The sequence below is a fragment of the Falco naumanni genome, chromosome 13 (assembly GCF_017639655.2).
Source record: "Falco naumanni isolate bFalNau1 chromosome 13, bFalNau1.pat, whole genome shotgun sequence".
NCBI lineage: Eukaryota > Metazoa > Chordata > Aves > Falconiformes > Falconidae > Falco > Falco naumanni.
In genome coordinates this window covers 12,855,369-12,883,337 of record NC_054066.1, presented here as the reverse complement: position 1 = coordinate 12,883,337, position 27,969 = coordinate 12,855,369, and the positions used below count along the sequence as shown (strand labels likewise).

Here is a 27,969-nt window from a genome sequence, read left to right as displayed (position 1 = left end):
GATTTCTGGCGGGCGGCGGCCCCTGGCCGCACTCGGCGATCGCTGCGGGCCGGGCCGCGGCCGGCGATGCCGTGCGGGCAGCCGGAGAGCGGCGCCGCCCCGGCGCGGTACGTGCTGGGGGTGGACGTGGGCAGCACGGTGGTGAAGTGCCACGTCTATGACCGGGCGGCCGCGGTCAGAGGCTCCAGCTACAGGAAGGTGAATCCGCGGCGGGACGGCGTCGCGCCCTCCCTCCTCCCCCTCAGCGGGCCGCCCTCCCCCGTGGGAGCGGCGAGACTCGCCTGAGGCGAGCCCGGGGCGGGCGGCCGGTGCCGGAGGCGGGCGCTGTAGCCCGCGGCTCCGCGTCCCTCGGGCAGCGCGGGGGCCCGGGGCGCCCAGGCGGGGCGTGGGGGCGGCGGCGGGCGCGCACCCCGCGCTGGGCTTTGCCCGCCGGGGCGGGTGGGGACGGTTCCCCGGGGCCCTCGGAGCGGCGCGGGGGTAAGGAGACCCCCGGCCCGGCCGGGAGCCCCGCGGGGATGCCACCGGTGCGCTCGCGGCGCCCCCTCCCGCCTACCGACCGCTCCGCTGCGGCCGGGCGGCGGTGCCAGCGCGCGCGGGCCGTTGCGTAACGGTGCTAATTACGAGGGTGTTCGCTTGGGAACGGGAGTTCCCGGCTGCGTTGGGTTGGCACGGCCCGCGCTCTGGGGAGCGAGCACGTCGCCGGTATCCGCTGTTCCGTTGCCGCCTATCGCAATGACAAGATCGCGGCGAGGGGAAGCGGGGGGAGCAGGAGGGAGTCGCAGGGGCGGGCGGGGATGTGCTCGGTGGCGCCGGGGCTGCTCCCCACCCCCCCGGCGGGCAGCTCCTGGCCACCGTCACGGAGGCATTGACGTCCCAGGCCAGCCGCAGAGCCAGAAGGTTCTCCGCGAAACCAGGTTTCCAGTTTGCAGCCTTAGAAGGGGTGTATGGGCTCCCCGGTTCCGGGGGGTTTGGGCAGCGTTGTTCCTGGAGGAGGTGGTCTGGAGATCGCACAACAGGTTTAGCCGTGCTTTAACGGTGCCAAACCCGGTTCTTTCTCCTCTTGCAGTAGATTCAGAAAATTAAGAAAAGAAAAAAAACAAAAACCAAACCCAAATGTATTGATGCAAACTTTCATGATGTTGCCGCTTTCTGTGAACTAAGGGTTGCAAATCCACTGTGTGTCTTCTGTGAACAGGTGGAATCGCTTTATCCTTGTCCTGGTCGGGTTGAATTAGATCCTGAAGTGCTGTGGAGTCAGTTTGTTGGTGTGATAAAAGAGGCTGTACAAGGTAATGGTTTATAAAGTTTGAGAAGTTAATTATTTTTCAAAGTTAGTAAATTAACTAGATAATAAAATTATTTCTTTTTAAAAAGTACTTAAAATTCATCGCTGGGTACAGGTCTACAACATGCTTTAAGGCCTGTTCAATTGTTATGTAGAATAGGATGCTTGAAATACTTTTTTTCCTTGTAGTGGGGCTAGATTAGGATTGAAGCAGGACCAGCAGCAGTGTGCGTACTCTGTTTACATGTCAGTGATGGCACCTTGCTGCTCCAGCGTTCTGTATACGTATTCCTCCCCGGCATCTTTGTTCCTTCCTCCAGATGCCTCTGTGTACAAACAGAGGGTGAGCTTGTTTCTTCTTCCTATTCCCCATTGTTCCGCAACTGCCCAGCCTGTGTCAATGTGCGGACAAGAGAGTGAAAGCAGGACATTGTGTAGTTGTGCTCTCTCGATCGTAACCTGATATTCCTACTTTTCCTGTTCAAACTACAAACAGTTCTTACTATGCAATTTCTGTGTTATTGTTCTGTTTTATTTGTACTTTAACCTAAATTTTTTTAGTACTCCATGCACTAAATAATGCACCACTCTCTCTTCTGTCAAACTTCTGATGGGTTTTTCTTCTCCCCCCCGCCCTGTTTTTGGATGCCACTCTTAACTGTGCGCTTACTCTCTGCAACTCCCACAGCTTTCCCACCACACCAGCTCCAGCATTCTGCAATCCAGCACGTATCTCCTTCTGTGCCACGCTGATGCTGTGGACCTGTCAACTGTACCCCAGCTCGCCTTCTCACAGTGCCTCAGCCTGCTTGTCACATGTGTGTGCATCATACCCTTTCATTCAGTGCCTAAAGTTCCTCCTGGTCAGCCCCGATTGGAGTTTGGCCTCCAAGTAGTGTTCTGGCTCAAGGCAAAACTGCTTGTCTCTCCCTCTGGAAGGCAGCCTAGGGAATGGGAAAAGTAACCATTTTACCAGGTGTATGCTGCAGCTGATTATTTTGGGCTCTTGTCTGTTTTCTCAGCAGCCACAGCTCTTCTGTCACAAGAACCTGAAGTCCTTACTGGCCTCCTTCACGCCCATTCTGTGGGGCAAATCGGCAAACAGTATTTTTCAGCTATTTTTAAAAGGGGAAGCTTTTCTGGTGGCCAAGCTGTGGGCACTCCTAGCGAGTAGTTTTGAAGTGGTTGTGTAACGTAAGTGAGCATAACCTTACACTGCTGTCAAAAGAAGGAGTCTTGCCCTCCTTTTTACAGGGTTGTTTCAAATCCAGAGCGGTTTCCTAAGTGGGATCACTGTGCAGTTGTTTACGCCAGCAGAGCCTCACCAATGTTTGTGCCAGCACAAGAGAGAGTGTGGTACCAGGGCTGGAATGACTGACTGGAAGCAGGAAGAAGACATAGGAACGCTTCAGTTGACAGTGCTTGCAGAGCTAAAACATGTGATTCCATGTGCGGGTGGATGAGCTGATGTACTTGGTTACTCCCAAAAGGTGGAAACTGCTTCTGGCTGTGTGGTCCCACCCCTCTCTCTCACCCTGGTACTGGTTCAACCCTTCCAGGAGGCAGCTTAGCTGGAAAAATACCCATGTTTGTCTTCTCTTTAAGGGGAGCTGTCTCTGCTTCATCAGACCATGATAGTTGACAAAAGGAAGGTGGTGGGAGCATGCAGGTGGAGATGGGGAGGGGTGATACATGCCACTGATCCATAGCAAGCTGTGGTAGTATTGGTATGGCTTTGCCTTCGGTTTGGACCCAGCTGCTACTGAAAATGAAATACTGCTGTTCCTGAGCCACCTACTCAGAGGTCCTCCTCCCGTACACTCCTGCTAGCAGCAGCACGTGTGCAGGCAGTTGGAGCAGGTAGCCTTGTGAAACCACTCATTTAAATTGCAGCTGATTGAAGGCCTTGATACCGCTGCCTTAATGAATGCAAGGACCAGTGTGAGGGAAGTCACCAAAGCCCGTGTGGAGGCTGGCAGAGCAAGACATGCCCGTAAAACCGCTTCTGTAATTGTCACTCAGAGGCTGTCAGTTGTAGAGTCTCCATTATATGGTTACACAAATGAGTAACTTCGCACATGAAAGTTACCATAAGAACATGTATGAGCAGGACATACTTAACCTGTGATCTGTTCCAGTAGTGGGATTGAGAGCTCCTCAGAGTAACAGTACTTTGGATAAAATAGGTAGTCTGTAATTTAAGTGGAATTTCTTAATATATTGTTCTTCCACATCATTTTGCTTCTGGAGGTATGCATGGAGGTACTGCGGAAGCTGACCAGAGCTGCTTTGAAAATAGCTGTGAACATATTTAATTATTTACAGTTACATGTACTAGAAAAAATGTTCTGTTAACAGTTATTTGAAGGTAGGTTTAACAACAAAATTGATGTATACCCAAATGTACCTTTTTATACTTCTAAACAAGCTTTGTTGCATTCAGTGGCACATGGTTTAAGCAAATTTGTTCTGAATTTTGAAAGATTATTTAAGGGCTATTTAAGGTGAGACACCTCATTATCAAAGTGGCATATTATATCAAAAATATCATGGCATATTGACATTAATCTTTCTGCTGCTTACAGAATCAATGTAGTTTTGTTTCTTTATGGAATTTCTTTCCATAAGTTTGTAAAGGTACTTCTTCTGTCGCACTCATCCATGTGAAATGCACATTTTAATTGATTATATATAGGCACATATAACCTGTCTGCATGTCTCTGGGACTGTTCAAATAAAGTATCAAGAGGCCTTTCAGAAGATGGAAAGGCTCAGTGTGCCACAGCTGCTTTTATAAAGTACACAGGTTTATTTACCTGCATTGAAATCGGTTGTCTGACTGAGAGTTCTCTAAATATTTCATTGTTCTAGCCATTTAGGTGGGCAGCCTGTAGAGATTTATTTTCTCTTAAAATATTAATTTCCGGAGTATTCCATAGGTTTTGTAGTTACATTGGAGAAGTGTTTTTGTTTGTTTCTTCAGATAAATGCTTTTTATTTTGTATGATTTGTTTTTGGGTTTTAGATGCGGGAGCTCACATGAGGCAAATTGCTGGTCTTGGCATCTCAACGCAGAGAGCAACTTTCATTACATGGCACAAGTATGTATATTGTGTATTGTTTAAAATGAATTTGTGTTCATAGGCTGGATAGAAGGAAACTGTAGAAATGTTGAACCCAGTCAAGTCACAACCTGAAAGCAGCAAATGTCGGTCACTCGTGTTCTCTTGTGTTTGCACAGCCACACCTTACCATTCAGAATGGTTTGTAAGCGTGTGTCCTTTTTGTTTGTTTCTTAATAGAAGGGATGAATACATACGTATTTTTAGTTCTGATGAGAAGCCTCACACTCAAAATATCTGTGTGCCTATGATGAATTCCTGAAATCCACCAGGAAGATACGCACTTATTTTAGGAATAAACCTAGTCCAAAGTGTCCTGACTGGAAATGGTGCATGACGTTGAATTTTTTGAGTAGTGTATGTTCTGTAGTTTTAAATAGGAATGTTCAAATCCTGTTTTTTTCAGGAGGACAGGGAAACCTTTCCATAATTTCATAAGTTGGCAAGACTTAAGAAGTGCTGAACTTGTGAATTCCTGGAATAAGTCCCTTCTGCTGAAGGTAAAACTGTGCTAAGCCAGATACTGCTTTTGGAAGTAGGTAGTTCTTGGTTGGTAGTGTTTTGGGGTTTTTGTTTGTTGTGGGTTTTTAATGTACTCTTTGCTTAGATTATCTGTAGAAGGTACATTTTATGCTGCTCATGGCTTGTGCTTCATACCTTTAGAAGAGAAGGATTTGCTCTAAGTGGAAAAATTGAAATTAATTTTCCTGTAAGTGGAAACTAACTAGCATGCTCACAAAATGAAGTTGAATTCTTGGGGTTTCCACTGATTTCTTTTGTGAATGAAAACATTATTAATGATTAAATTTTGGTTAATCTGTTAAAACATTATTGAGCCTGTCTACTGTAGGAGATCTTTCACTGAAATAACAGTATGTAATGCTGTCACCCACATGATGCATTGTGCTCACTTAGGCGACCTGTCTTTGTAATACAGAGCAGTGTGGCAGCAGGAGTCAGTCAAGACTTGCTTAGTGCAGCTGCTCTTTCCTGTGGTATTTGTCATGGGAAAGCTATCTGTTGAAATCCTCTGTAAGGATTCGCTAACAGAATTTTAGCTTTCTGAATCTAATCTCATGTCAGCATCTTTCATCTGCAAAGGTAATTGATCAGAAACCTTTAAAGGGAGAGATTAAAAATTAAGTAATTGTTTTCTTTTGAAACAGGTAATCCATGTTATTTTTACAGTGCTTCATTTCTTGACTGGGAATGATCGATATTTGGCACCAAGCTTTCTTACTTTTTCAACACAACAAACTTCTATGAAGTTGTCATGGGTTTTTAAAAACATACATGAGGTAAGCCAGACAGGCAAACATAATAGCTTGCTTAAGTCGTAGTAATATAGTAATGGCTGGTGACATAGGTTGGTTGTTACCTCTTCAGTTTTGTCTTGCTTATTCTTTTCCTCAGAAGAACCAGAATGAAAGACTTTTATCTGTGTTGATGTTCAAAGCCTGTCTACCTAAATATCTATTCATGTTTATGCAAGTTTTTCCTCTGATTCTGGGAGTGTGTAGTAGTAAAAAGTTTTCTTTGTGCTTGAGAAACATAGTCAAATTGCCTTATTTTGCTTGATATAATTAGACAATTAACAATTGTACTTTGTTTTGAAGTTGTTTGCATGCTAGTTTTGCATTATGATTGTATTAATTTTCAGCTGGCACTCTTACCTTTTCAGTCTGCATTTTTCCAGTGTTTACAGTTTTACAAATAACATCATACTGACAGTCAAACACTGCAGTTTATTTTGCTTTTTGTTGAGGTGTAAGTTGGAAAATACACATAAAATAAATTGTGCTGGAATAATCTAATGGATTTACGAGCCCAGAGCTATTTGTTGCTGTATTCTTTGCTCTAATCCTAAACGTTTTCAGTCATCTTACTTCCTGTGTTGAATTTTCAACTTATTTGTGAAGAAAATGGTTATCATCCATTTTCTACTCTGTAAAGAAACCCTGAAATCTTTTGAGTTTGGTCTGGTATTTTCTGTCACAAAACTAACTATTGAGAAGGTCAAGTATAATTTTTTTGCTGGCATGATTTGGTTGGACCTGTTGAAAATGTGAGGTGTGAATTTGGAGGATTATAGAACTGAAAGTTATGCAGCTGCTGCGTTTTCAGTGTGAGACAAATGTTCTCCTGTGTTTTGTCAGGCAGATACTTAAGATGTGTGACTGCCAAACCAAGGTCAAAAATTCATTAATGCAATTATGCTCTTAATTACAGAGCAAAATGCATTCAGTCAAGTTTTGATTGAGTTAGTTTGTATGTTCTTTTAATGAGTTCTGTAGTTGTGCACATTGTCAGTTAGAAATTAGATGAAACCTAATTTTAAAAACCCCATTTTAACAGGGAAAAAGATCCCAAGGAAAATAACATTTTGAATTCTTTACAGAAATCATAAACCAGAAAACAATGGCTCTGTTTCTATTGTTGTCAGGGACATACTCTAAAATACACTTATTTCTTCTATTTCTGTTAATTTTTTATTTTCATGCTTTATGCACAACCTTGTTTTCTTTATTTACCGCTCCTTCATCACTGTTACAATTGTGGCCATAGTTTCTCATCTTAAGGTGCTGCTGCTGCAGTAGAAGACTAATTGCTTTACTTTCCTTAGCAGCAACTGTAAGAAATGGTGCTTATTCTCTGTTAGGAGCATGAACTGTAGGGTAATATCACTTACATAATCAACTTGCCCTTTTCAAAAGAAAAATTTGCAATTGGAGATTTAATTCCTGGGGACTTTTTCATTAACCATGAAGAAAATGAGAAAAGGAATCAGGAAGTATGTTTGTCTTTATTGTAGCCAGTTATAAATACCATTTTTTGTATGTCTATTTGTTCCCAGGCTGAAGAAGCTGCCAAAAAAAATAACTGCTGCTTTGGAACAGTTGACACGTGGTTACTGTATAGATTAACTAAAGGTGAATGTTAACATTTCCTCTTAAATATTAATAAAGCATACTGGCATCTAAGTAATGAAGTCCATAACTCTCATTGATATATCCTAGAATTCAAATACTTTTTTGACAATTTGTGCTTTTTTTTGTAATTGATGAATATTGTAATATATTTACTGTTTTAAAAAAATAAATTCTGAATTAATTTTCCTTTGGGCCTGTCTGGAAGGATAGCCAGAAAAGGAGATAATTATTCAGTGTAATCAAGCTTTTCAGCACTTAAGATCTGAAGAGGACTACCAGAACTAGTTGGCCTTGATTGAAGTACTATGAAAGCAAAAAACCCAAAGAATTGTTACAAACGTGCAAGAATGAAAAGCTTCTGTCCTGAGGGCTAATGCCGGAGCAAGTGGATAGATTATAGACAGTGATGCAGTCAGTGTGGTACGTGTTGTCAAAAGTCCCAGCTCTCTTCTGGCCAGTTTCATGAGGGTAAAATAAGGCAATGAGTGTATATGTGTTATAGTGAGCAGCAGGTAAAGTTTGTGTGCTTATTGTATCATTATGACTTTGCCTATAGACACTCGGTTTATATGTCATGGGAGCCACTGAAATGTTTAATGAAAAAGTATGTTTAAAATTACTCTTAAACAGATACCTAAATCTTACTCTGTTGTTACTGTTTTTTAATGGCAGGTTCTGTATATGCTACGGATTACTCAAATGCCAGCGCTACGGGCATTTTTGAACCCTTTACGGTATGTGCTGTTCCAAAAAAATGTTGTTGCTATTCATTGTGCTTCTGAGAGAGTTGCTGACATTTTTACTCTTTTTTTTCATATTGTTTCAGAAATGCTGGAACCCCACTTTGTGTAATTTACTTTCCATTCCAATGTCTGTTTTTCCACCAGTGAAAGACACAAGGTAAGTAGGAAGGCGTATTCAAAAGATTATAACTGTTAAATTAATTGCCTTTAGAAAAATACCGTATTATCTGCATAGTCAAAGTAATATATGGATACACAAAAAAAAGGAAGTATTTTTATATGCAGATGTACTTTTTTTAACACTACATGAAAAACTTTATTTTTACTATGAATATTTCTTAAAGTGGTAGTTTTAATGATTTCTTTAAAATAAACTGGTAGCATTACCTTTCATATCTGATGCGCACCCAGGCCTTATATATGTAAATTTCATTTTAACAAAAGGTCAGTTTAGTGTTGTGACGTTTCTCCATAACGTGTGTTTTAAGCTTCAACTTCGGATCAACTGACTCTGAAATTTTTGGGGTACCTATTCCAATAATGGCAGTGGTGAGTAAAAATGCTTTCATACTTAAATCTGTGTATTTGTACCTATATTCTTTATATCTAGCTTTGATTTAATTTTTTGCTGAATTTTTGCTTGTTGAAATAATTGCTTGTTGAATTTTTCTCGGAACAACTCGGTTTACAACCTTATGGGGAAAGGAGGAGAACGGAATGGGAAGGGATTTCTGGAGGTTGAGATTCATTAAGGTTAGATGACCAAAAGATTAAGCACTGAGTATAGGACTTAACTGAGCTGGGTTATGCTCTGGTAATTTGTATATGTCTGGCTTAAAATCAGTTGTTCTGTATGAAGTTGTGCAATGGGGTCCCTTATGGTTTGACTTCAGTAAGACCCTACACAAATGTAAGAGTATTTGTTAATAGATCCACTTGAGTACCTTTTATTTCTTTTTTTTTTCACTAAAAATAAATGGCAAATAAAATGTTCTCACCTCAGTAAATTTGCAGATAAATTGAGTCCACAATTTTTCAAAAATAGCTGGAAAAATTCATGTTAGCTGGGCGACATTTTTTCCATTTAGCTTAATTCAAGCAAATTTTTCTACAAGTCATCACTTTACAAAAATAGTGGGGTTTTCTTACCCAAATCCTAACTCCTGAGGCAAGAACGTGTTATTTGCCATTTATTTTTAGTTGTTGTTGAAAAATTGAGCATGGAACAATTTGGTACAGGAGGTATAGCAGGGAAAAAGGAAGGTGAGACCTCAAAACTTCAACTTTCCGTATGGGGGAAGAGGAATTCAAGCCAAGCTGCTCTGTTCTGCTCCCTGGGATTGCAAATGCCCCATTTATCCTTATCAAATAACAAACTGTAAAATATTTCATTTGTTTCCATAACATATTTTTCCGTGTTGCAAGCAATACTACAGGCGTTCACGTTGTGTCCAAATCTGGTGCAACTGGATTCTAGCAATAAATCTGACTGTTGGAATGGACTGCAAATACTCTAGGAAAATTGTATGAGTGTCCTCTCTTAATGCTCAGTTCTTTTGAGTGGTAATATGTTTTCAGTATGCTGAAGTGTTTGCAGTGATATTTTAAAATTCAGCAGCATAGGTTGGTATTTGTAGCTAACTTGTATTGTTTTTGTTGGTATGGCAGGTAGCTGATCAGCAGTCAGCTATGTTTGGGGAATGCTGCTTTCACCCTGGAGATGTTAAACTGACCATGGGAACAGGTGGTTTCTGGAATGTGAATACTGGAGAGCATCTCTGTGCGTCACGGAGGGGTAAGACAGTGAAATTTTCATTTTAAACTTTCACATTACTTGACGGCTGTTAATGATGAGGGTACAAAAAGGAATAAAACAGGGCTATGCTTTTCTTTCTGTTTTGAGCTGTAGAAAAAAAGCTTGAAAGCATTTTCAGAACAGAATACTGTGGAAATTTTTATTAAGAAATGCTTCTAGGGTTTAAAACATTGTCGTTCTGACCATTTTTGGGCTCTCAAGCTTGGTAGTTTGCCTTAAATGGCTGTTTGTCAAGGAAGCAACAGATAACACTGAAGTAAATTTGCCTGCGCAGTCTCTCTCTGTCGGTCTATCTGTCATCTTTTTAAAAAGTTACTAATTTCGGGAAGCCTACAATTCCAAATGGGAGGGATGGTGCTGGGGAGGAGGACAGCACCTTTTTTTTTTTTTTTTTTACAAGCTAAAGCCTGGAAGGACCTTGGCAAATACATGAGATGTGTCAGAACTGAATAGCATAGACATTGAATTCCCTGTGAATGCAAATGCTTTTTAAGCTAATTAATGATGTCGCTGTGATGATGATACCTCTACTTGGGAAATCATTGAATGTAGTCTGTAGAAATGTAATAGCAAAAACATGCTATAAGGTTCTTCCATTTTGTTTTCTTTTAAGAAAGTATTTGGCTATTGTGATCTGATGGGAGTTGAAATCTTTAAAGCAGGGCTGTGAAACTTTTATTATTTTATATATTTTTATGATTTTCCCTATGTTCTTTGGCTGTCATGTGATATGGTTAGTAGGACAAGTTAGGTACCTAGCTTTCTCAGTGCCCTGGGCATGAAATGTAACATGTTCAATGTCTAAAGTTCACATACGTATTTAAGACTGCAAGATGAATCCCTACACCATCCTTGTGCAAGCTGTTCTTTAGCTGCTGTTCTATTTTCTGGTCTACATTTAGTTGCTATATATGACAGTTGAAAAAAAAATATTTCCTTCAAGAGCAGCACTTAGGACAATTCAACGATGGAAGCATGTCATACAGATTTAAAATCTATCTCTCTAGCAGTCTGGTAGTTCATAGTAACTGGTTGTGCCAAATGTCATGTTGATCCATTCCCTAGAGGTAGATTATCTTATACTACTAGAGAGTCTGGTGTGAGCATCTTTAAGAAGGCCAGCTGATGGGCTTCTCTGTCCTTAATTAGCTGTTCTTCGTTAGGAGTTTTGGCTCAAGGAATTGTTTGGTCTTACTTCTTTGCAGCTTCACCCTTGCTAGAAAATAAAGACTGTGAGGGAGACCTGCACTAATGATCTAGAGATACACATACCACTTCTTCCTTTCAAGAGACAAATACAAATTTCCATCTTAAGAGGTGCTGCTGAGTGTTTTCCATTGTAAGCTCCAGCGTGCCTCCAACACTAACCAAGTCTCGGTGATTGCAGCGGTACTACCATGACACTCTTTGGGACCACAGGCAAGCAAACTGGAAATGATTCTGCGAGGCGCGCTTGTATATCAGCAAAGTCACCTTGAGAAAGCAGAGAGAATCCCTAGATCCTTCTGATGCTTTTCTGGCCCTTTAGTTATTGGGACTCGTTTATCTTTGTTGCATTTATTACTCATGATCTCTGAGTCCTGAACAGAGTCCCGTGAAGTCTGGGTGCTTTCTTAAACGCTTACCATGCTTGGTGGGTTGGGTGAAGTTTTTATTGCAGCGGCTGCTGAATGCTTAGGTTCATATCAGGTGACCTGAAAAAACATTTGTCCACCTGCAGTCCTGGAGAACATTTACCGTTCAGCTAGATAACTTAAGTTTTAAGCTAGATAACTTCTTGCTTTAGCATTAAAGGCAGTACTCTGCAGGACTTTTGTGCTGTGTTCTTACTCATACAGATACCAAACGAGAGGGTCTTTCTGTTTACCCTGACAGTTTTAAGTAGTATGTCTCTCTCTTTTTTTGTTAAGGTTTCAACATATCCGTGGGGGAGCAAAGGGGAGAACAAATTGTCAGGTTTATCCTCATTATTGGCTGTTTGCTTCTAATGTAATAGTACCTTCAAGCAGACAGCTCTTTGAAAGAGTGTTGTGCTGTGTTTTCAAATAAACTAACAGTGTTTGCCTTATGTATTTCTGCCTGCCTTCTGAGAGAAAAGGAAAAAAATAATTCAAAGGAATTGAATTTTTTTTTCAAGTCACTGCAAAGCTGAAGCTATTTGGTGGAAAACATGACTTCCTGCAGATCCCACCACATAGACCATAGAAGTGCTAATTCTCTGTAGTTATAGACAAAGTATGTCTCCAGGTATTTTTAATGACTTTGGGTGTTTCTTTTGTTGTTTATATTAGGCAAACATACAGCTAAAATGCTATAGTTAACTGGCAGTAGCCTTTGTTGGGGACAAGGATGGGCAAATTGTGGAACTTGTCTTTTTTGCTTTCTACGTGAGGAAGCAATGCAGACTGAAAAAGGAATAAAAGAAGTCTATCACTTTAGAATAAGCTCTACCTTTTAAGTTTGTGTTGCTTTGGTTTTTTGGTGTATTATGTGTGGTTCAGTGTTTGTGCTTCCCATCTGAAAGCCTGGTCTTCATGTTTTATGTTTTGCAGAAGTAAATTCTGACTTTTAGAAACCATTGAAGAAAATAACATGGATTTAAAACAAATAGGAAAACATTGATACGTTTTTAAGTATATACAATCTCTTATATATAAAAAAAAAAGTGCAGGTAGCTCTTTAACTTTTTTTGTAATTTGATAGTGATTTTTTGTGTGTGTGTTTTAACATTTTGGTTTAACAAACAGTTCGAGTCTTGTAATCCCTTCGCTAATTTTTAAACAATACATTTAACCTCTATCAGTGATATTTTTTTTAACTTGAAATCTTCAAAGGAATTGCATAAAAACTATTTACATTTTTTTAGTTGGGTTTATCGTGTGGAATGCTTGCACGTGTTTTTCTGGAAACATTCAATTTAACTAGGTGTTCTGTTTTGTTTCCTGGAAAATAATTAAGGTCTGTATCCACTGATTGGTTGGAAGATTGGGGAAGAAGTTGTTTACTTAACTGAAGGCTGTATGTCAGACATTGGCACTGCCATAAAATGGGCTCAGGATATAAGTAAGTAGTTCTTGAATTTTATAGAAAGTAAAATATATTACTACTTAAGAAACTGGTTTATGGGGTTATAATTATGTTACTGGGCTTACGTTTATTATCCATAATCGAAAAACTAGCCTGTATCTTTAGGACGGTGGAAAATGTATGGTCTCAATAGTAGGTTCTCTGCTGCGTTTGTTTACTGCAGGGAGTTTGGTTTGTGCAAATCATCTCATCTTCAGACTCTGCCTTGGAGATCCTCCTGCCTGTGTAGGCTTTTGTTTTCCTGAAACGTTCTGCTGCTTGCTTGGTTTCCCTTGGGCATGATGAACTTCCTGATGCCTTCCTTTGTTTCTTCAAGCTGCTATCCAGACTTGAATAGAAACGGTATAAAGGAGACCTGTCTAAAAGTCCTATGTGTGCTGGTTTAGGGTGTTTGGACTTGAATTTTTAGTTGAGGGGAAGCACAGAAATTGACTACCTGTTATGTCTAGGTAGCATGACTGTGAATGCAGTATTCCCCAAACTATAATGCTTTTGAAAGACCTCCAGCTGTGCATCTCAGAATTAGTAACAGGTGAAGGACTTTGTGTGAAGCAACATACACAATACTATTTATTTTAAAAATAAAGTAATGTCTTTGGGGTGTGACTACAATGTAATGAAAAGATTTGTATTCTAGTTTAATAAAAGACTAAGAAAAATGCTAGCTCTATAGTAGTTGATGTTCAAAACCACTTGTTTACAGGATTTTTACATGATTGTTTACAGGATGTTTACAGGACAACTGTTCTGAGTGTTCTAATTGTTTACTTGGTTTATTTAGAAATTTAGTACACCTTTACTAGGATGCAAAAAAGGAATTAGTGTCTCAGACTTTGGGTTAACTGGGAAAGGTTTTCCTGAAGCATAGCTCTCCGCAAAATCCTACATTTTTTTAAAGTTGGCAACTTCTGGCGCATATGTGCTCAGGTGTGTGCCTTTAAGGAATGACTCAGACTGGTCCTCAGGTCTTCATCATTCAACATTTGACTGAGCCATTAGTCTCTTGAGGAAATTACTCAGTTCAACACACAGTTCAGTGCTGCAGATGAATGTATCGGTGGTACATACATAAGCTTGCTGCTTCAAATTCTATACTTAAAATGGATACTTACCCATATGGAACATACCCATATTTAAAATAGGTATTATTGGTATATGCAGAGCAAGAGTATAAAGGAATTTTAGCTAGCCAGTAGTGAAATGGACATGACATACAGTGGTTACCACAGGCAAAAGGGAGATAAAAAAATAGGCATGCTGCTTTGAACTCTCCAAGTAGGACCTTTATTTTCTGGAAATACGATTGCAGGGTAGCAGATTTCAGGAACTATTATCAGCTTTATGAATAAAGAGAAGGGTAAAACTTTTGCTCTACAGAAGGAATGGGGCCAAAACACAGGGCAAGTTAATGGCCTCAGGGTGGTGTGGCTCAACATGGATGATGATGAGACATATAATAGTGGTAAAGGTTTGTAAATAGGGATTTCTGCAGCAAGCCAAACTTAGTTCAGTGGGATCAGATCACTTCTAAGAACTCTGAAAAAGTAGTATGTGGAATTTCAAGGTGAAGTCAATCTTACTTAATTTTTTCATTTTATGTTGTGGCACAGAGGTACCATATATAGTTCAATAATAGCAAATACAACAAAGAGGAAAAGATGTGATTTCAACTTGTTAGTCTGGGCACGGTAGAATCCAAAGCTTTCAAACAAATTTATGAAGGCTACAAAGGTAAACTGAAACTCCTGGTGAGTTACCAAGATGGGTTTTTCAAAGATAAATTGAGTTTAACCTAATTTATCTTTGCTAGGGGAATTTACTTTTTAGACAAGAAAAACCTTTAGTGCTCATTTACAGGAGAAAACCATGTTATGTGGCCACATAAGGACATTATTAGTTAAAACTACAGAAGATGGGTGTTAGTATGTGTGGGTGAAGAACAAGCTAAGGAGGGATGTGCGTAAGTTGTGAAAGGAGACACCTGGCTAAACAGAGAATAAAAGTAGTGTCTATCAAGGAGGCAATATTCGGACCTACCTTATTTATGAGTTGGTCACTTCTAAAAATATTAAGGGTGCAGATGAAATATGATGGATATTAAGGACTTTGTCTAGTGCTTCAGTGCTTAGGCTGACAATGACATCTTTTTGGGGAAAAACCCCATGGTTTATTTTTTGCAAATCTAGGGTTTTAGCATACTTAGGGTGCCCTTGTTAGCTTTCTCAATTCCCGTTTATGTCTATTTGGAAAACTAATGACCTCTTACAGATGTGAAGGTGAAAAGACTATAGTGTAACAGCTGTGAGAGGATCCTTTTGAGTTTAATCTTCATCTGAGTCGGGCTTGTTTTTTTAAATATGACTGATGGACGTGATCATTTCCCTTAGAACCTATTGTTTGAGAATACTACAAAAGGAAATAGTCTTCACTCTGTTTTTTTCTATCTTAGTAATATATGAAGAAATTGAAATAAACAATAAAAGCGTATGACTTGTGCGTCTTTACAGGTCTTTTCACCAATGTAGATGAAACAGCAAAAATGGCACAGAGTATTGTTGATTCCCAAGGCGTTTGTTTTGTTCCAGGTTTTCAGGTAAAATTACTATTCATTATATAATTAAAAATATGTGGGGTTTAATAACCTGGTTAAAAATTCAACTTTTACATGTTAAAATGTAGGAATTTACATTTTATCACAGTATTTATTCTGTACTACTCAGGTTCTCACTGTCTGTCCCTCACCACAAGGTATGAAGATCATTGTCATATCAGAGTGTTTAAACACCACCCTTCCATGACAAAAAACCCTACAAAACAGGGAAATTACTTCCATTTTGCAAGTGGAGACCTGGGGGTCAGATAAGCTAAATGACTTGCTAATAGTGACTCAGTGCCTGCAGAGACAGAAATCAGTCACATAGCTTTTCTGCCTTACACAGAGCCTTCAGTGAGACAATATTTCTAAGCAGTGTTCTAAGGTAATTAATTTTATTCTGCCTCTTTTAAAGATGTAGGTTGCAATTCACCAGAATATTTGAACGTACTTAAATATGAGCAAGATAGCGAGTTCCAGCTTAGGAAAAGCAAAGGTACTAATATATAAACACTTCTGGGAAAGATCAAACTGAGTGTGGTACACTTTTCTCTTGAAAGTTTTACTGATTCATTGGTTTGAATGTATACCAGCCCATCTCTCTGTGTGTTTCTAAAAGTTCTTATTTTTTGGATCTTCATTGGTCTGCCATACTCAGTGTGATCATTCCTAAGACTAGTGTGTTTTTCTAAAGAAACTTAACATCTTTAACCTTACCTTTAAGTCCTGTATGTTAATGTAACAACGCAAAGTACAAATTTATTTCTTCGACAGGTAGCCTAGTACCTTCTCTCAAACAGCCACCCTAATCATTAGAGTTGATTTTAGGGATATAGAGCTTGATTACACTAAGATGCTTCCATTTAGCATTTACTGTGAGTAATTGTGCTATGAATAAGCAAGCATTGAGTCGTGCCAAATTCCAGTATTTGCAGACAGGAATCCTGAGGTAGGCAAACGTTAGTCTGAATCTTTTTTGAACCTTCAGTTTAATTAATATTCAAGTTCTAGAGATGTTGGTAGAACTTTTTTTTTGTTTGATCTTTTTTGGTTTGCTTTGCGGGTTTTCCCCCCCTTGCTTTCTTGACACTGTCTCCAGAAGGAATGAATCCCAGCTAGCTTCTTGGTAAACACTGATTCTGTCTCTTTTTCTTTTACTTTAATGAGAAGTTTCTTCTAGTTAGGAACTTACGCAAAATGCTAGTTTTCCTTTTGGCTATGTATACCTGTCCATACATATTTCTTTTCTTAATATATTATAGCATTTTATTAACTTAATATATATATATGTATATATCTTATTAGCGTGAAATTCAAACTTCTGGTAAGTGTTGTCATAACTGATATTTAGCATGAAACAACTGGAAAGGATTGTTTCAATTTAAAAAGTACTGTTTACAGTGAAAATAAGATTTAATATTGTCACAAACCAGGTACAGCCCAGCAAACTAATACTTTGTGGTATAAAGTTCATCAGAGGGGTGGAGAGAAGATCAGTCCTTTAGTTCTCATGCAAAAAAAAAGAAAAAAAGAAAAAAAGAAAACCAAAACAACTTGGTGATATTAGAATTTTAGTTGGACTCTTATCAGTGTCACTGGTAACAAGCTGTAGTATAAACTAAGGAAAAGTGTTACCATCTTTTTCAGTGTTACTTTAAAAAGTCAGTTCATCTTTTAGCAGTTGAGGAGTGTGGTGGTTTTTTTTTTAAAAAAATAGTGTATATGTGAAATCTTGCTAGGGAACAGCAGTATCAGTGTGCCCTGTGCTGGACACTATAAGTATTTTAAAGAGGTCGTACAGACTAGTGCTGTTTACCATATCAAATTTGGAAGAAGTCACTTAAACCTTTTTCTGTTGAAAGAAGCTATTTAAACTGTTCACTGAGTTAGCTAAAATAACACTATATACCTCTTACGTGTTGTTTTCAATTTTCTTCTTTCACTATGCTGCCTGTAATTTTCGTAAGTTATTTTTTTTTCTTACTATTTGACTTCTTTCTCAAAAGCCTTCAAATACAATTCACTGAACTCATGGTGAAATCCTTCCTGCAGGTTTCTGTGAACGACCCATGTTTATCTGCCTCTTTCATGGGGCTGAAACCTTCTACTACCAGAAACCATCTTGTACGAGCTATATTGGAATCTGTAGCTTTCAGGTACTGTTTGCTTTATTATCTTGTTTATATTTTCTTATGCTTGCTTTTATTTTGATCAGCAGTGTTAAATGGATACGTGGACTTCTGCAGTTTGTAAAATATTAATCATAGTAATCCATTACTCATACACTGAAAAGGAATTTTAGCTGCTTCCTTTTTTTTTTTCTTTAACACTTTAGAAATAAATCCATGTATATTTATTAGTTCAGAGTTTATGTTGTTAAGTAACCATAGAGAGATTCTTAAATTACATTGTTTTCTGCTTGTTCTAAAAATGTTTTCTGTTTAAAGTTTGTCCTTATTCTCCTGACAGTGTTTTGTCAGTTATAGCCCATTCCAGTTGTGTTTAAAATATCCCTGAAGCTGGAAGATTTATATTAGGTTTTTGGCTAAAGTTTGAAATTTTGGTGTTTAATAAAATGCAGTAATAGGCATCTTCAGCATTTTTAAAGATTTGAATGGACAACAGCTTGCAGATCTGTCAAGGGTAAAGATACCTTCTAGTGACTGATGATAGCACGTCAGAAGCTCGTTGCAGAACACATGGGTTCTGCCTTGCAAACCCAATAGCGTGCGTGCCTTGAACTGAACTTGAATATGGCTTGAGCCTGGCTCACCGGCACTGTGGCCGGTTAGGGAGCACGGGTACGATCCTTTCTATCAAGGCACCACCTTTGCTTTGGGCATAATAACCTCCAGCAAAGCAGCCGAAAGGATGTGTGGAGGAGGGTTAACATTCTGCATTGCTGCAGCTGTTTCTAATGTGGTGGGTTTTTTCTGCACTGTAAGAGGAATGTGACATGCAGTAATTCCTGAACTGATGCACAGGTCTCTTGGAAACAGGGATGTTAAGAATCTCATCTCTTTCAAATACCTAACTAGAAAAGGGTAGAGATCCTTTGTGTTTAGATTTTCTCCCATGTCAAACCCACAGCCTTCAGATGTTCGCTTTAAAGAACAGTTAGATAAACACGTATTAACACTGGAGACCTCCTTTCCTCACTCTAAACCACTTGTTACATCAACAATTGCATCTTGTTTGTAGAAACCTATCAGCAATTTCGGGTGGGGAAAATGTGCCTTTTACAGTGACTTGCTGTGGAATGGGCTGTGAATTAGCCATACTTGTGCCTTTGTAATGATGTATAACAAAGATGGTGTCAGTCTTCCCCCCCCCCCCTTTTTTTTTTTAATCTATGCATTCTGGAAACTTGTTGGCTATTGCAGCAGTTCTGACACAACTGAGGCACTTTTTGCCTTGTATTTTATTTTCTGACTATGTAGATACTGGAAACACTTTATGGAATATATAATGCTTAATTCAACTAAATATTTTTTTAAAGAAACAAACAGCTTTATGATATCATTGTGAAGAAGGTACGCATTCCTCTTCAAACTATTCGGTAAGTTCTGTGTGACTTTCAAATTTCATATATGGTAGTTTGATTTTAAACAGGTGTGAACTTTATTATGTATTCTATCTTAATGTAAAAATTCTGCTGCTGAGAAATAGATGATTAACAAGTCAAACGTTGAATGTAACTTAAGTGGCAGTAGAGTCTTCCCCTACAAAGGCTGGTTCTTAATGGAGCTATTGACATTGGTGATCAGTAGGTGAGTAATGAATTGCTCTAATTATTTGAAGTTAAAGAAAAATAACAAGGCAAATTCATGATTTCAAGTAGCACTAAAGTGCATGTAGCAATACATTCTGTTTCTGCAAGAAAATAGCAAAGGTCCGTTTACCCTTTAATACCATTCTTTCATACTGAAATTTTTGGTGCTCAGTCTCCCACAGTCTGAATGCTTTTTGAGGACATCAGTTCATGAGATCTGTTCATGAGGGAAAGAGGGAGAATATTTTCAGACGTCAATTGTTAAGACATTGGGTTTGCTTCAATCTTTGAAGAAGCAAATCAGATGTAGCCAGGTAACAGTGATCCGTAGAATATGCTTTTCACAACGTCTTGGAAAAATTGACCTGAATTATGCATTGCTGGAAAACGACATGGCACAGGTCGGTGGGCACACCCCAGTCAGTTGTCTTGGAGCCTGCAGCCCTCGCGCTGAGGAAGCTCTCCAAAATTTCTCCTCCTGGCAGCCAGGGGTCATCGTGATACCACGGTCAAGAACGGAGAGGCGAGCGTGCCTGTCCCCTTGCGGCTTTTTTCCTGATGCACATGCAAAGGGAGAATAGACCGGCAGGCGTACAGACAGCTGAGAAATCAGACCTGTGAGTAGTGGAAGTACAAAGTGGGGGAGGTAAAAGTTTCTGTCTCCATCGTACTGGGACAGAGCAGGCAAAGGTGAAGGAACAGCCAGGCTTGGGGTGTTAATGAGAACGAATTGATGAAAAGTACTGCAACTTTTTATTCCTTGGGAAGCATTTTAGGTAGAAAACTGCATCCAAAATTTGAGAATATTAAGAATGGGAACTGAAAAATGGGAAGTGTGGAAGTACTACATAGGGCGCGCTGATCCCGTTTACACTGTAATGTAAACTTTAAATTGTATGATCATGTTCTGTTTTATTCAGTAGCATAAATGTGCTGTTTCAGATACTGACTGTAGCCATTAACTACAATCAGTAGCAATTCAGCTTGTGGATTAAGCATTAGAAGATAATGAGATAACACTGAACAGGTTTTTCAGTAGGGGTTATAAACTGTTCTCCCATCCTTTTGTCCCCACATCATTAACATCTGTCCATTACCTTTTTGATTTTTTTTGTTGTTGCTTTTGTCCAGTAAATGTGTTCGTTCCCTTTTTAGCTGTTGTCCTGTATCCCTTGTTTCTTCCCAGTCTGACTCCTACAAGCTCTTGCAAAGTCATCCTTTTCATTAGTCCTCTACATTCCTATTACTTGTCTTTGCTTGTCTCAACACTATCAAGGAAAGCACAGAGAAGGAGCCCTCAGTTTTAGTCCTCACGTCCTATGTTGTAGCAGTCTGTGGCAGCCTTTATGAGGATGATGCTGGTGGTCCCTGGAGTCCTGGAATCTCACCTATCTACTTGTTCTGTGAAATAGCACATCCCCAGTCAAATAGCACGTCGGAACTTTTGAGCTAGAAGATGTACTGTACAGACTGAATCTTCAAAGTATCTAGCAGCAAGATTTAGCTAAATGTAAAGCTATTTGGAAGTTTTCTCTTTATAACTTGAATCAAATGGATGTCTTATTTTTATAGAAGAAGGAAAATGCATGTCACCAGCATTAAGAAAGTGACGGTGCCAGTTAAAGGTTTTTATGCCATAGTGTAGAGGTGGTAACCCAGCTTAACTGTATGTGCAAACAAGCAAAGCCCTGTAACATCACTAGTCAGGCAGTGTCTCCTGGTTGTAGTCTCAGAAACAGCCAAAACATTTATGTAAAAGTTTTCTGAGGTATCACATGTAACAGATTTCAGCTGGCATATTTGAAGATTTCTAAGCAACTGTTAAGTTCTATTGCCAAACACTTTCTATAGTAATAAACAGTAGATGTCTTTACTGCACCACATTTGATAGAACAGCTCCCTACCTGGCTGGTATTGGAGTCCAACAGCATAACGAACCAATCTATGGGAATGCAAAGATTACTTTTTGTTATAGCTATTTTTTATTTGCAAGAGTGATTACTTTGTACCACTAGTAATTGCTCTCAGATGATTAGAGAGTAGCATCAATAAGTTCTAGTTTCTTCATTAAAAGGGTCTTTGACATGATGCAATTGGGAAAATAGATGGAAGCCTCATTCTCATCTCATAAAAAGAAGTAACTGTGAAGGCATTTTAGTTGACTACTACAAAGATTTGGTAGTAATGAAGAAAGTACCTTTCCAGATCTGAGAACACTTGAAAGGGTTTGTTTAATGTAATGATTTTGACTGTTGTCATGTTGTGGTGATAACTATGTAAAGGTTCTGTTATAAACCCTAACGTTTCAACCAGGATTATGGATAGTTTTAGAAGACAGAGCTTGCAAAGCTTTTGATAATGTGTCTTTCCTGTGTTCCTGTCTAGCATTCCTCCCTGGTTTATAGGTACTGTTGGTTTTTTGGGGTTTTTTTGCATTTGTGCATGAGTGATAGGAAGATTTATGCATAGGTGTGAAACCCCAGAAGTTATCTGAAATGTTGGCAATAAGCATTTGAACTAAACATGTTTGTTTTTTTTTTTACTTCTTCCCCTCTCCCTGTAGAGCTGATGGAGGTGTCAGTAATAATAGTTTTGTCATGCAGATGACTTCAGATTTAATTAATAAGAAAATAGAAAAACCTGCAAATGCAGACATGTCTAGTCTTGGTGCAGCTTTTCTAGCAGGTCTTGCTTCAGGTATGTATACATTTAAAAGGGGTTTGATTTTTCCTTCCTAATGCACGTTTGTAAATACAGAGGGGTAAGAAAATCAGACAAAAAAGGGCATAACTTCAAATAATTGTAAAAAATCCTCAAAGGATTACTTTAGCCATTTTTGTGGGAATCCAGGGTGAGTAGTGGTTGTGTTTCTCTGTGTAGTGCTTTGTACCCATGTATTTGTATTTGATGGACCAAAGAAGCCAAATCATGGACCTAATGTGTATTTCTAACACCATGTCCCAGTTTGCCGAGTATTTGTATGGTTGTTAAGTTTTACATAAATGAATAGTGACAATGAGTTTAATGTGAAAAATATCTGCATATACGTTTGTAAGGTTCATTTATATTTAGAAGGATATACTACTGGAGAAAAAGAGGGTGGACCCCATCATTGCTGCCTCCCTCTTTCTTCACCTGAACGCTCTGCGTCCAGTCCTGTATTCCAGCTGGCAGGAGTGGTGCTTGGTGGGGATGGATCACCTGACAAGGAAGCTGCTGTGCTTATGTGCAGCCCTGTCATTCCTACTGAAGCTGTGTCCTGTCATCTGTGAACCGAGTCTTTAAGGTTTTCACAGAAATAAACACAATGGAAGTACAAAATAAATTATTATCAGGAAAAAAATAATCCAGCTCTCACACAGAGCTGTTTTATATAATTAACCAGACTTAAAACAACAAACTGTCAATGGTTTTGCTTAATATGCACCTACAAAATGTATTTCCGTTAATTTAACTGCTTTGATATGTAAATAACACAACTGAAAGATAAAAACTATATGCTCAGGTAAGACTCATTCGGCAATTAAAACTGTAAGGAAGCTGCAGCCCTTGACAGACAAGAATGATTCAGTAACATAAATTAATCTGAGTGTGTAACACGAGGTGTTTTCTGCTGTTTATGCGATTTTTAAGACTAAGAAAGAAATAAGTAGTAAGTGTTGGTTTCTGTGGCCCTTCTTCACTGAGAGGGACCTGCAGCCGAAAGCACAGTGTGGATGAAACCTAAAGGAACTTCAGTGTAGCAGATCTGTTCCTTGGAAATCGTCCCAGTTAAGCAGATGTGCTGTTGTCAGGATTCCAAACAAGTGGATACTGTTGGAAAGGATTTTCACAATGTTAAAAATATGCTTCCCTCTGAGAAAGTTGTTGGTTGAGTAAAGAAAAGCTGTCATGATTTCTTACTGTGTTTCTGTTTTGGATCTCTTGGAAATAGATTAAAAAAACTCAAAAATAACATATTTGCAGTTCAGCTTGAGAATGAACTTTCTGTTTGTAGGATTTTGGACTGACAAAGAACAACTAAAGAAGCTAAGGCAAATAGAAGCAGTTTTTGAGCCCCAGAAGGACACTGAGGAATACAGACCTGCTATGGATACCTGGCTACAAGCAATGAAACGCTCCCTACACTGGTAGAAATTGGCATTTTAATTACAGAAGAATTAAAATGTTTTAATTCATATTTATAAGATATTGACATTAACAGTAAAAACAGTAAACAAAATTTGTGATGGAATATATGTGAAGTTATACGGTACTTCAGTTACCCCCCTGCTGCTAGATTATTTGCTGCACCATAATGAACCTTCCTATCATCCCTATGACAGCTGTAGTCCAGCTGCAGCATTTGTGTCCCTTCAGTGACCTCCTTTGGGTGGCCCAGCTGCTTGAATCCTACCCTGTACTAGATAGAGATGGAGAGTTTTTTCCTCTGATGGGTTTTCTACTGAGGAACTTGTCTCCCTTTGGATCTTTACAATCTTTGGTATGTTAATCATTAAGAAAGGGTAAAAGGCACATATACTTCCCTAGGCATTTCTAAGAAACATAAAATGATTGTTCAGAGATGGGTTGTGATGAACTTGATTGTGTACAAAGATACTTTCTTATTAGTAGCCTCTTACTGCCTTTTGATTGACTTTTTAAGGAAGCATTTGACCCAGCTCTGTAATAATGTTTTTGTGCACTAAATTATAATGAAATACAAAAGCAAATAGGCTTTCAGTATTCCATTAAAAAAAAAAAAAATCCTGGATTTTTGCAGCTGATGATTCCTATCTAGCTTGTAACTCATTTTTTTAAAAATTTTATAAAGACCAAAAGCTGTATTATCTGGCATGGCTAATACAAATACATTAGAAGTAGTTACAGGTATGCTGCCTAACTTGTAAAAATCCTTAAGATTAGTATTTCAAGCCCATTGTTAAATCCTATTATTATTAGCTGAAAGGGGTCAAAAAGCTATTTTTGAAGCTATGAATTACTTTGATTTTTTTAAAACACATTTAATTATAATTTTTATGTATTTGTTTATCACTAATGTTAAATTATAATAATTTTATCAGGAGTATGTGTAAATCAGTTTCAAAAATGTAAAATGATTAAATACTTTCATTTCAGAGTAATGACAAATTCAAGCTGTGAGTGATTGTGTTGCACACACACACTGGAGACAAGAAATTTTTATATTTAACATTATTGAAGAGGACCAAGGAAGTATCATTCACCACTTCTTGTGCTGAAACATGGAAGTTCAAATCATACAGCATTGCCTTAGTGTCTTTCACAGTCATCTGTGAACTCAGCCATGAGTTGGAGCATCTACACTAGTGGTGGTGGTATTCAGACTAGATCTGATTTGCCTGTCAGCCTTAGCTTGTCATACCATTTTTCTTATTCTTCTGTTACTTTCTGACCTTCAACATGTGCTACATCTTGGCACTATTTTTTTTTTTTTTTCCTCTGGGTATCCTTCAAGTTGCAGAGACCGTTCTCTCCTGAACCTACCTTGACAGGAATCCTGAAGTCCAGAAACAGTTCTGTGTGCTGATATCTAGTAATAACAGCAGACTACATGACCTACATGGTTGACAGCTTTATAGATACTTAGGTTTGGTTGGTTTGTTTTGGACCATAATATATGGCTGTCCAGGTGCTAAGACTCTTAAAAGTTTATTGATGAAATTCCCTCCACTCCTCCTCCTGCTGTAAGGTAAGAACATGTATTTACAGGATATCTGGAACCCTTGCTTTGCATCAACATCTGTGTTCAGATTGTGATTTTCTCTTGTCATCCCAACCTCACAACTAAAGAAAGTGCTCCTTGGCAAGAAGGTTCTCCTAGCCCAGCCAAACAGGCTTCCAGCCTGGCATTTTGGGCAGAAGTTTGTGCGTCGGTCACTGGTATTCTACACTTGGTTCTCACTGAAGGAGTGTAGTTTCATTAAGGTCTGCCTAGGGATAATGTCCACCTATTCCCTCTTGATGAAGGCTTCTTGACGTACATTCACTTAATAGTTATGTGATTTTGTTGGGTTTGATTAGGGCTCCCACAGTGTACCTAGATGGAGCTTTAATGGCAACTGAATCTGATTCTGCTCGGATCCCTTCACTGAAGGTATCTCAGCTAGCCACGCACCTTGCACGGCACCTATATGTGGCGGTGGTCTTCATCCCAGCCGTAGCACAGCTAGAAAGATAGAAGATACACAAGACATTACATAGTCCTCTTGCTCTAGTGTCCTAGAGGACCTATTCTACATAACTGTTTACTGTTATTACTGTTTAACTGTAAGCAGAAAATTCACCTGTTTTACTGTCACTAGCCTCAAATCTACAGGAGACAAACCTCACTGCAAATTAAGAACGCCAACAAGGCCTTACTATATTGACCACCTGAGCCTTTCAAATGATCTGCAGAGTTGTGAGTTCTCTGTGGAGAGGTTCGAAGTAGTGAGGAAGGCTCTGCAGCAAACGGGGTGTCTAACCCTACCAAGATGGTGCAGCCCTCGGAGGTCACAGCATCTGCCACAGCTTGTGATGTTTAGTTGCCCAAAGACGGAACAGACTAATAGACAACTTGAAGAAATTTGGTTACTGATCATTAAGCCTCTTTTGCTTGTCTGTTACAACAAAAATTGATTTTATCTTCACAGCAAATTTTTAATATGCTGATTATCTTTAAGTGGTACCTGTTAATTGATAATGGATTTGAAATGAGTTTTAAGCAACTAGTTACGCTTTTACAGCTACTTTGCTGTCTCAGTTTTTGCTGTACAGAAGGGCATTAAGACCATTATAGAAACTCAGTCATACTAACTTTTATTTAAAATATTTAGATTTTTACCTCAGGAGTTGTTTTCATCAGTTTGAAAAGTATATATGAATTTTACCTTTGCTATCAGCTGAGTTTGATAGTAAAGATCATACAAACATTGTAAATAGTAACTAGCTTGTAGTTTTATCTTTTAAGAGAGACACCATGTTGAGACTGTGAATGTTTTACTTAGGATTGGGTAGTAATGCACCACAGGCATGTGAAGATTGGAAATTCAGTTGAGATGAGTTGATTATCCTTGTGCATCCTGTTTTCACAGGTACACATGGTGCTGATGGCAGATAATTTCATCCCAGTTTGGCAGTTTGATCATACATAACAACATACAGTCCTATTATATATGAGGGGGACTACATGGTATAAAAAAATCCCTCTAATATTGGAGGGATCGCACTACTATTGGATTAATTACTGTGTTTCAAAAGAAAGGGCAGGTAAAATAGTTACCAGATAGCTGAAAAATGCTGAGCAGACGTCGTAGGAGTTTTCTTACATAACTAAGAAGAGAGTCATGTTGGCTCTGTTTAAAATCTTACAGTAATGAACTTTGCCAAGATTTTTGAGTACCATTTTCTTTTAAGCGGTGTTTTCTTCTCTTGTGTAACAGCTCATGTTATGTAAAATTAATTCTGTTGCTCTCATCTGGTTTTTTGCAAGCGCATTTATACTTACTTTCCTGTTGGAAGAAAGTAAAAAAAGACAAGTACTGAGTTCCTGTTCCAGCCTGTTAGCTTCTTTTTGGCATAATCTCTGTAGCAAGATCCTTCAACTAGTGCCACTGTTTTCTTGATCAGGGCATAGTACCGAGGCTTACCAGTTGAACAGCAGCCTTGGGAGAAAAGGTAAGAACCATTTTGTGCCAGTCAGTGGGCCACAGAATTGAGGGGGTTTTGTGCTCTTAATGCCAAGCCAACAAGTACAACAGTGATCCCCTCTTCAAACAGGTATCTCGGTATGGCAGGCTGAGTAAGGGAAGACGGTAGTGCTCTGGCCCTGAAGTTGGGCAGCAGTTTTTATAGGGAGGGCAAGTTCAGCGGGAGAAAAGAAGCAGGGGGAGCTGTTTTGGGTGGGTGTTTGTATACATTGTCACAGCAAGGGGTGCGGGCTGGCAAGAAAGCAATGAAACTAGCAAGTGTTGAGAACTACTGCATTGTGAAAGAGGAAGGTGGGGCATCTGAAAGGGATCTGACCAGCCAGGGGGAGCACGGTGGGAGACCACTGCCCGTTTCTGGAGAGAGACAGGAGAATTTCCCACAGTGCAGGTTTTACTGTAAGTAGCCTTAAACCCATGCCTTAGCGTGCCTAAAAGAAACTATTCCAAGATGTGTTTCAATGCAGCCCTCATTCTGGGAGAAAGTTTGGGATTTGTGTTCTGAAAGACTGTGTTTTGGTTTAGAATGTTACAACAGTAGCATACTTGCTCTTCGTGCAAACTCATCATTATTTCAGCAGCTTCAGACTCAATAGTGTAAATGTATAGTCATGTCTTTCTGCAGTTGGCTGTTGAAAGCAAACAAACTACAGCAATGATCTAGCTCCTGTTTCTCTCCTTAATGGTTAAAATGCCTATTTTTCATGTTCCTCATCAGTTACAGTATCTGATTTCAGTCCATCAGTATTTTCTTACAGAAAAGTAAACAAACCAATGAACTACAAAGAGGTATTTGAAGTGTAAGTGTCTTTATCACAGCTGGATTTGAGTTCAGGTATTTGTTTAGCTCTGGTAACTTACTGAATAGTGCAATAAACCAGCCAACCTGGTTTGCTTCCGTTTTGCTTCCTTTTC

The 27,969-nt window shown here is 39.1% G+C and overlaps 1 protein-coding gene across 2 annotated transcripts; it reads left to right on the top strand.

Moving 5' to 3' along the window:
* GK5 (glycerol kinase 5) lies at positions 1-27,942 on the top strand. 2 transcript variants are annotated; one of them, XM_040613889.1, is made up of 17 exons: positions 1-198; positions 1,196-1,289; positions 4,311-4,386; positions 4,814-4,907; positions 5,574-5,705; positions 7,262-7,337; positions 8,010-8,071; positions 8,164-8,237; positions 8,569-8,629; positions 9,749-9,875; positions 12,855-12,959; positions 15,491-15,576; positions 17,629-17,732; positions 19,076-19,135; positions 21,912-22,045; positions 23,346-23,478; positions 24,467-27,942. In XM_040613889.1, coding segments are annotated over exons 1-17 (1,551 nt in total). In that variant the 5' UTR covers positions 1-66; the 3' UTR covers positions 24,468-27,942. The 2 variants fall into 2 exon arrangements, with proteins under 2 accessions (XP_040469823.1, XP_040469822.1); XM_040613888.1 differs by lacking the exon at positions 24,467-27,942 and having other exon boundaries at positions 23,346-24,452.
* The last annotated feature ends 27 nt before the right edge of the window (positions 27,943-27,969 follow it).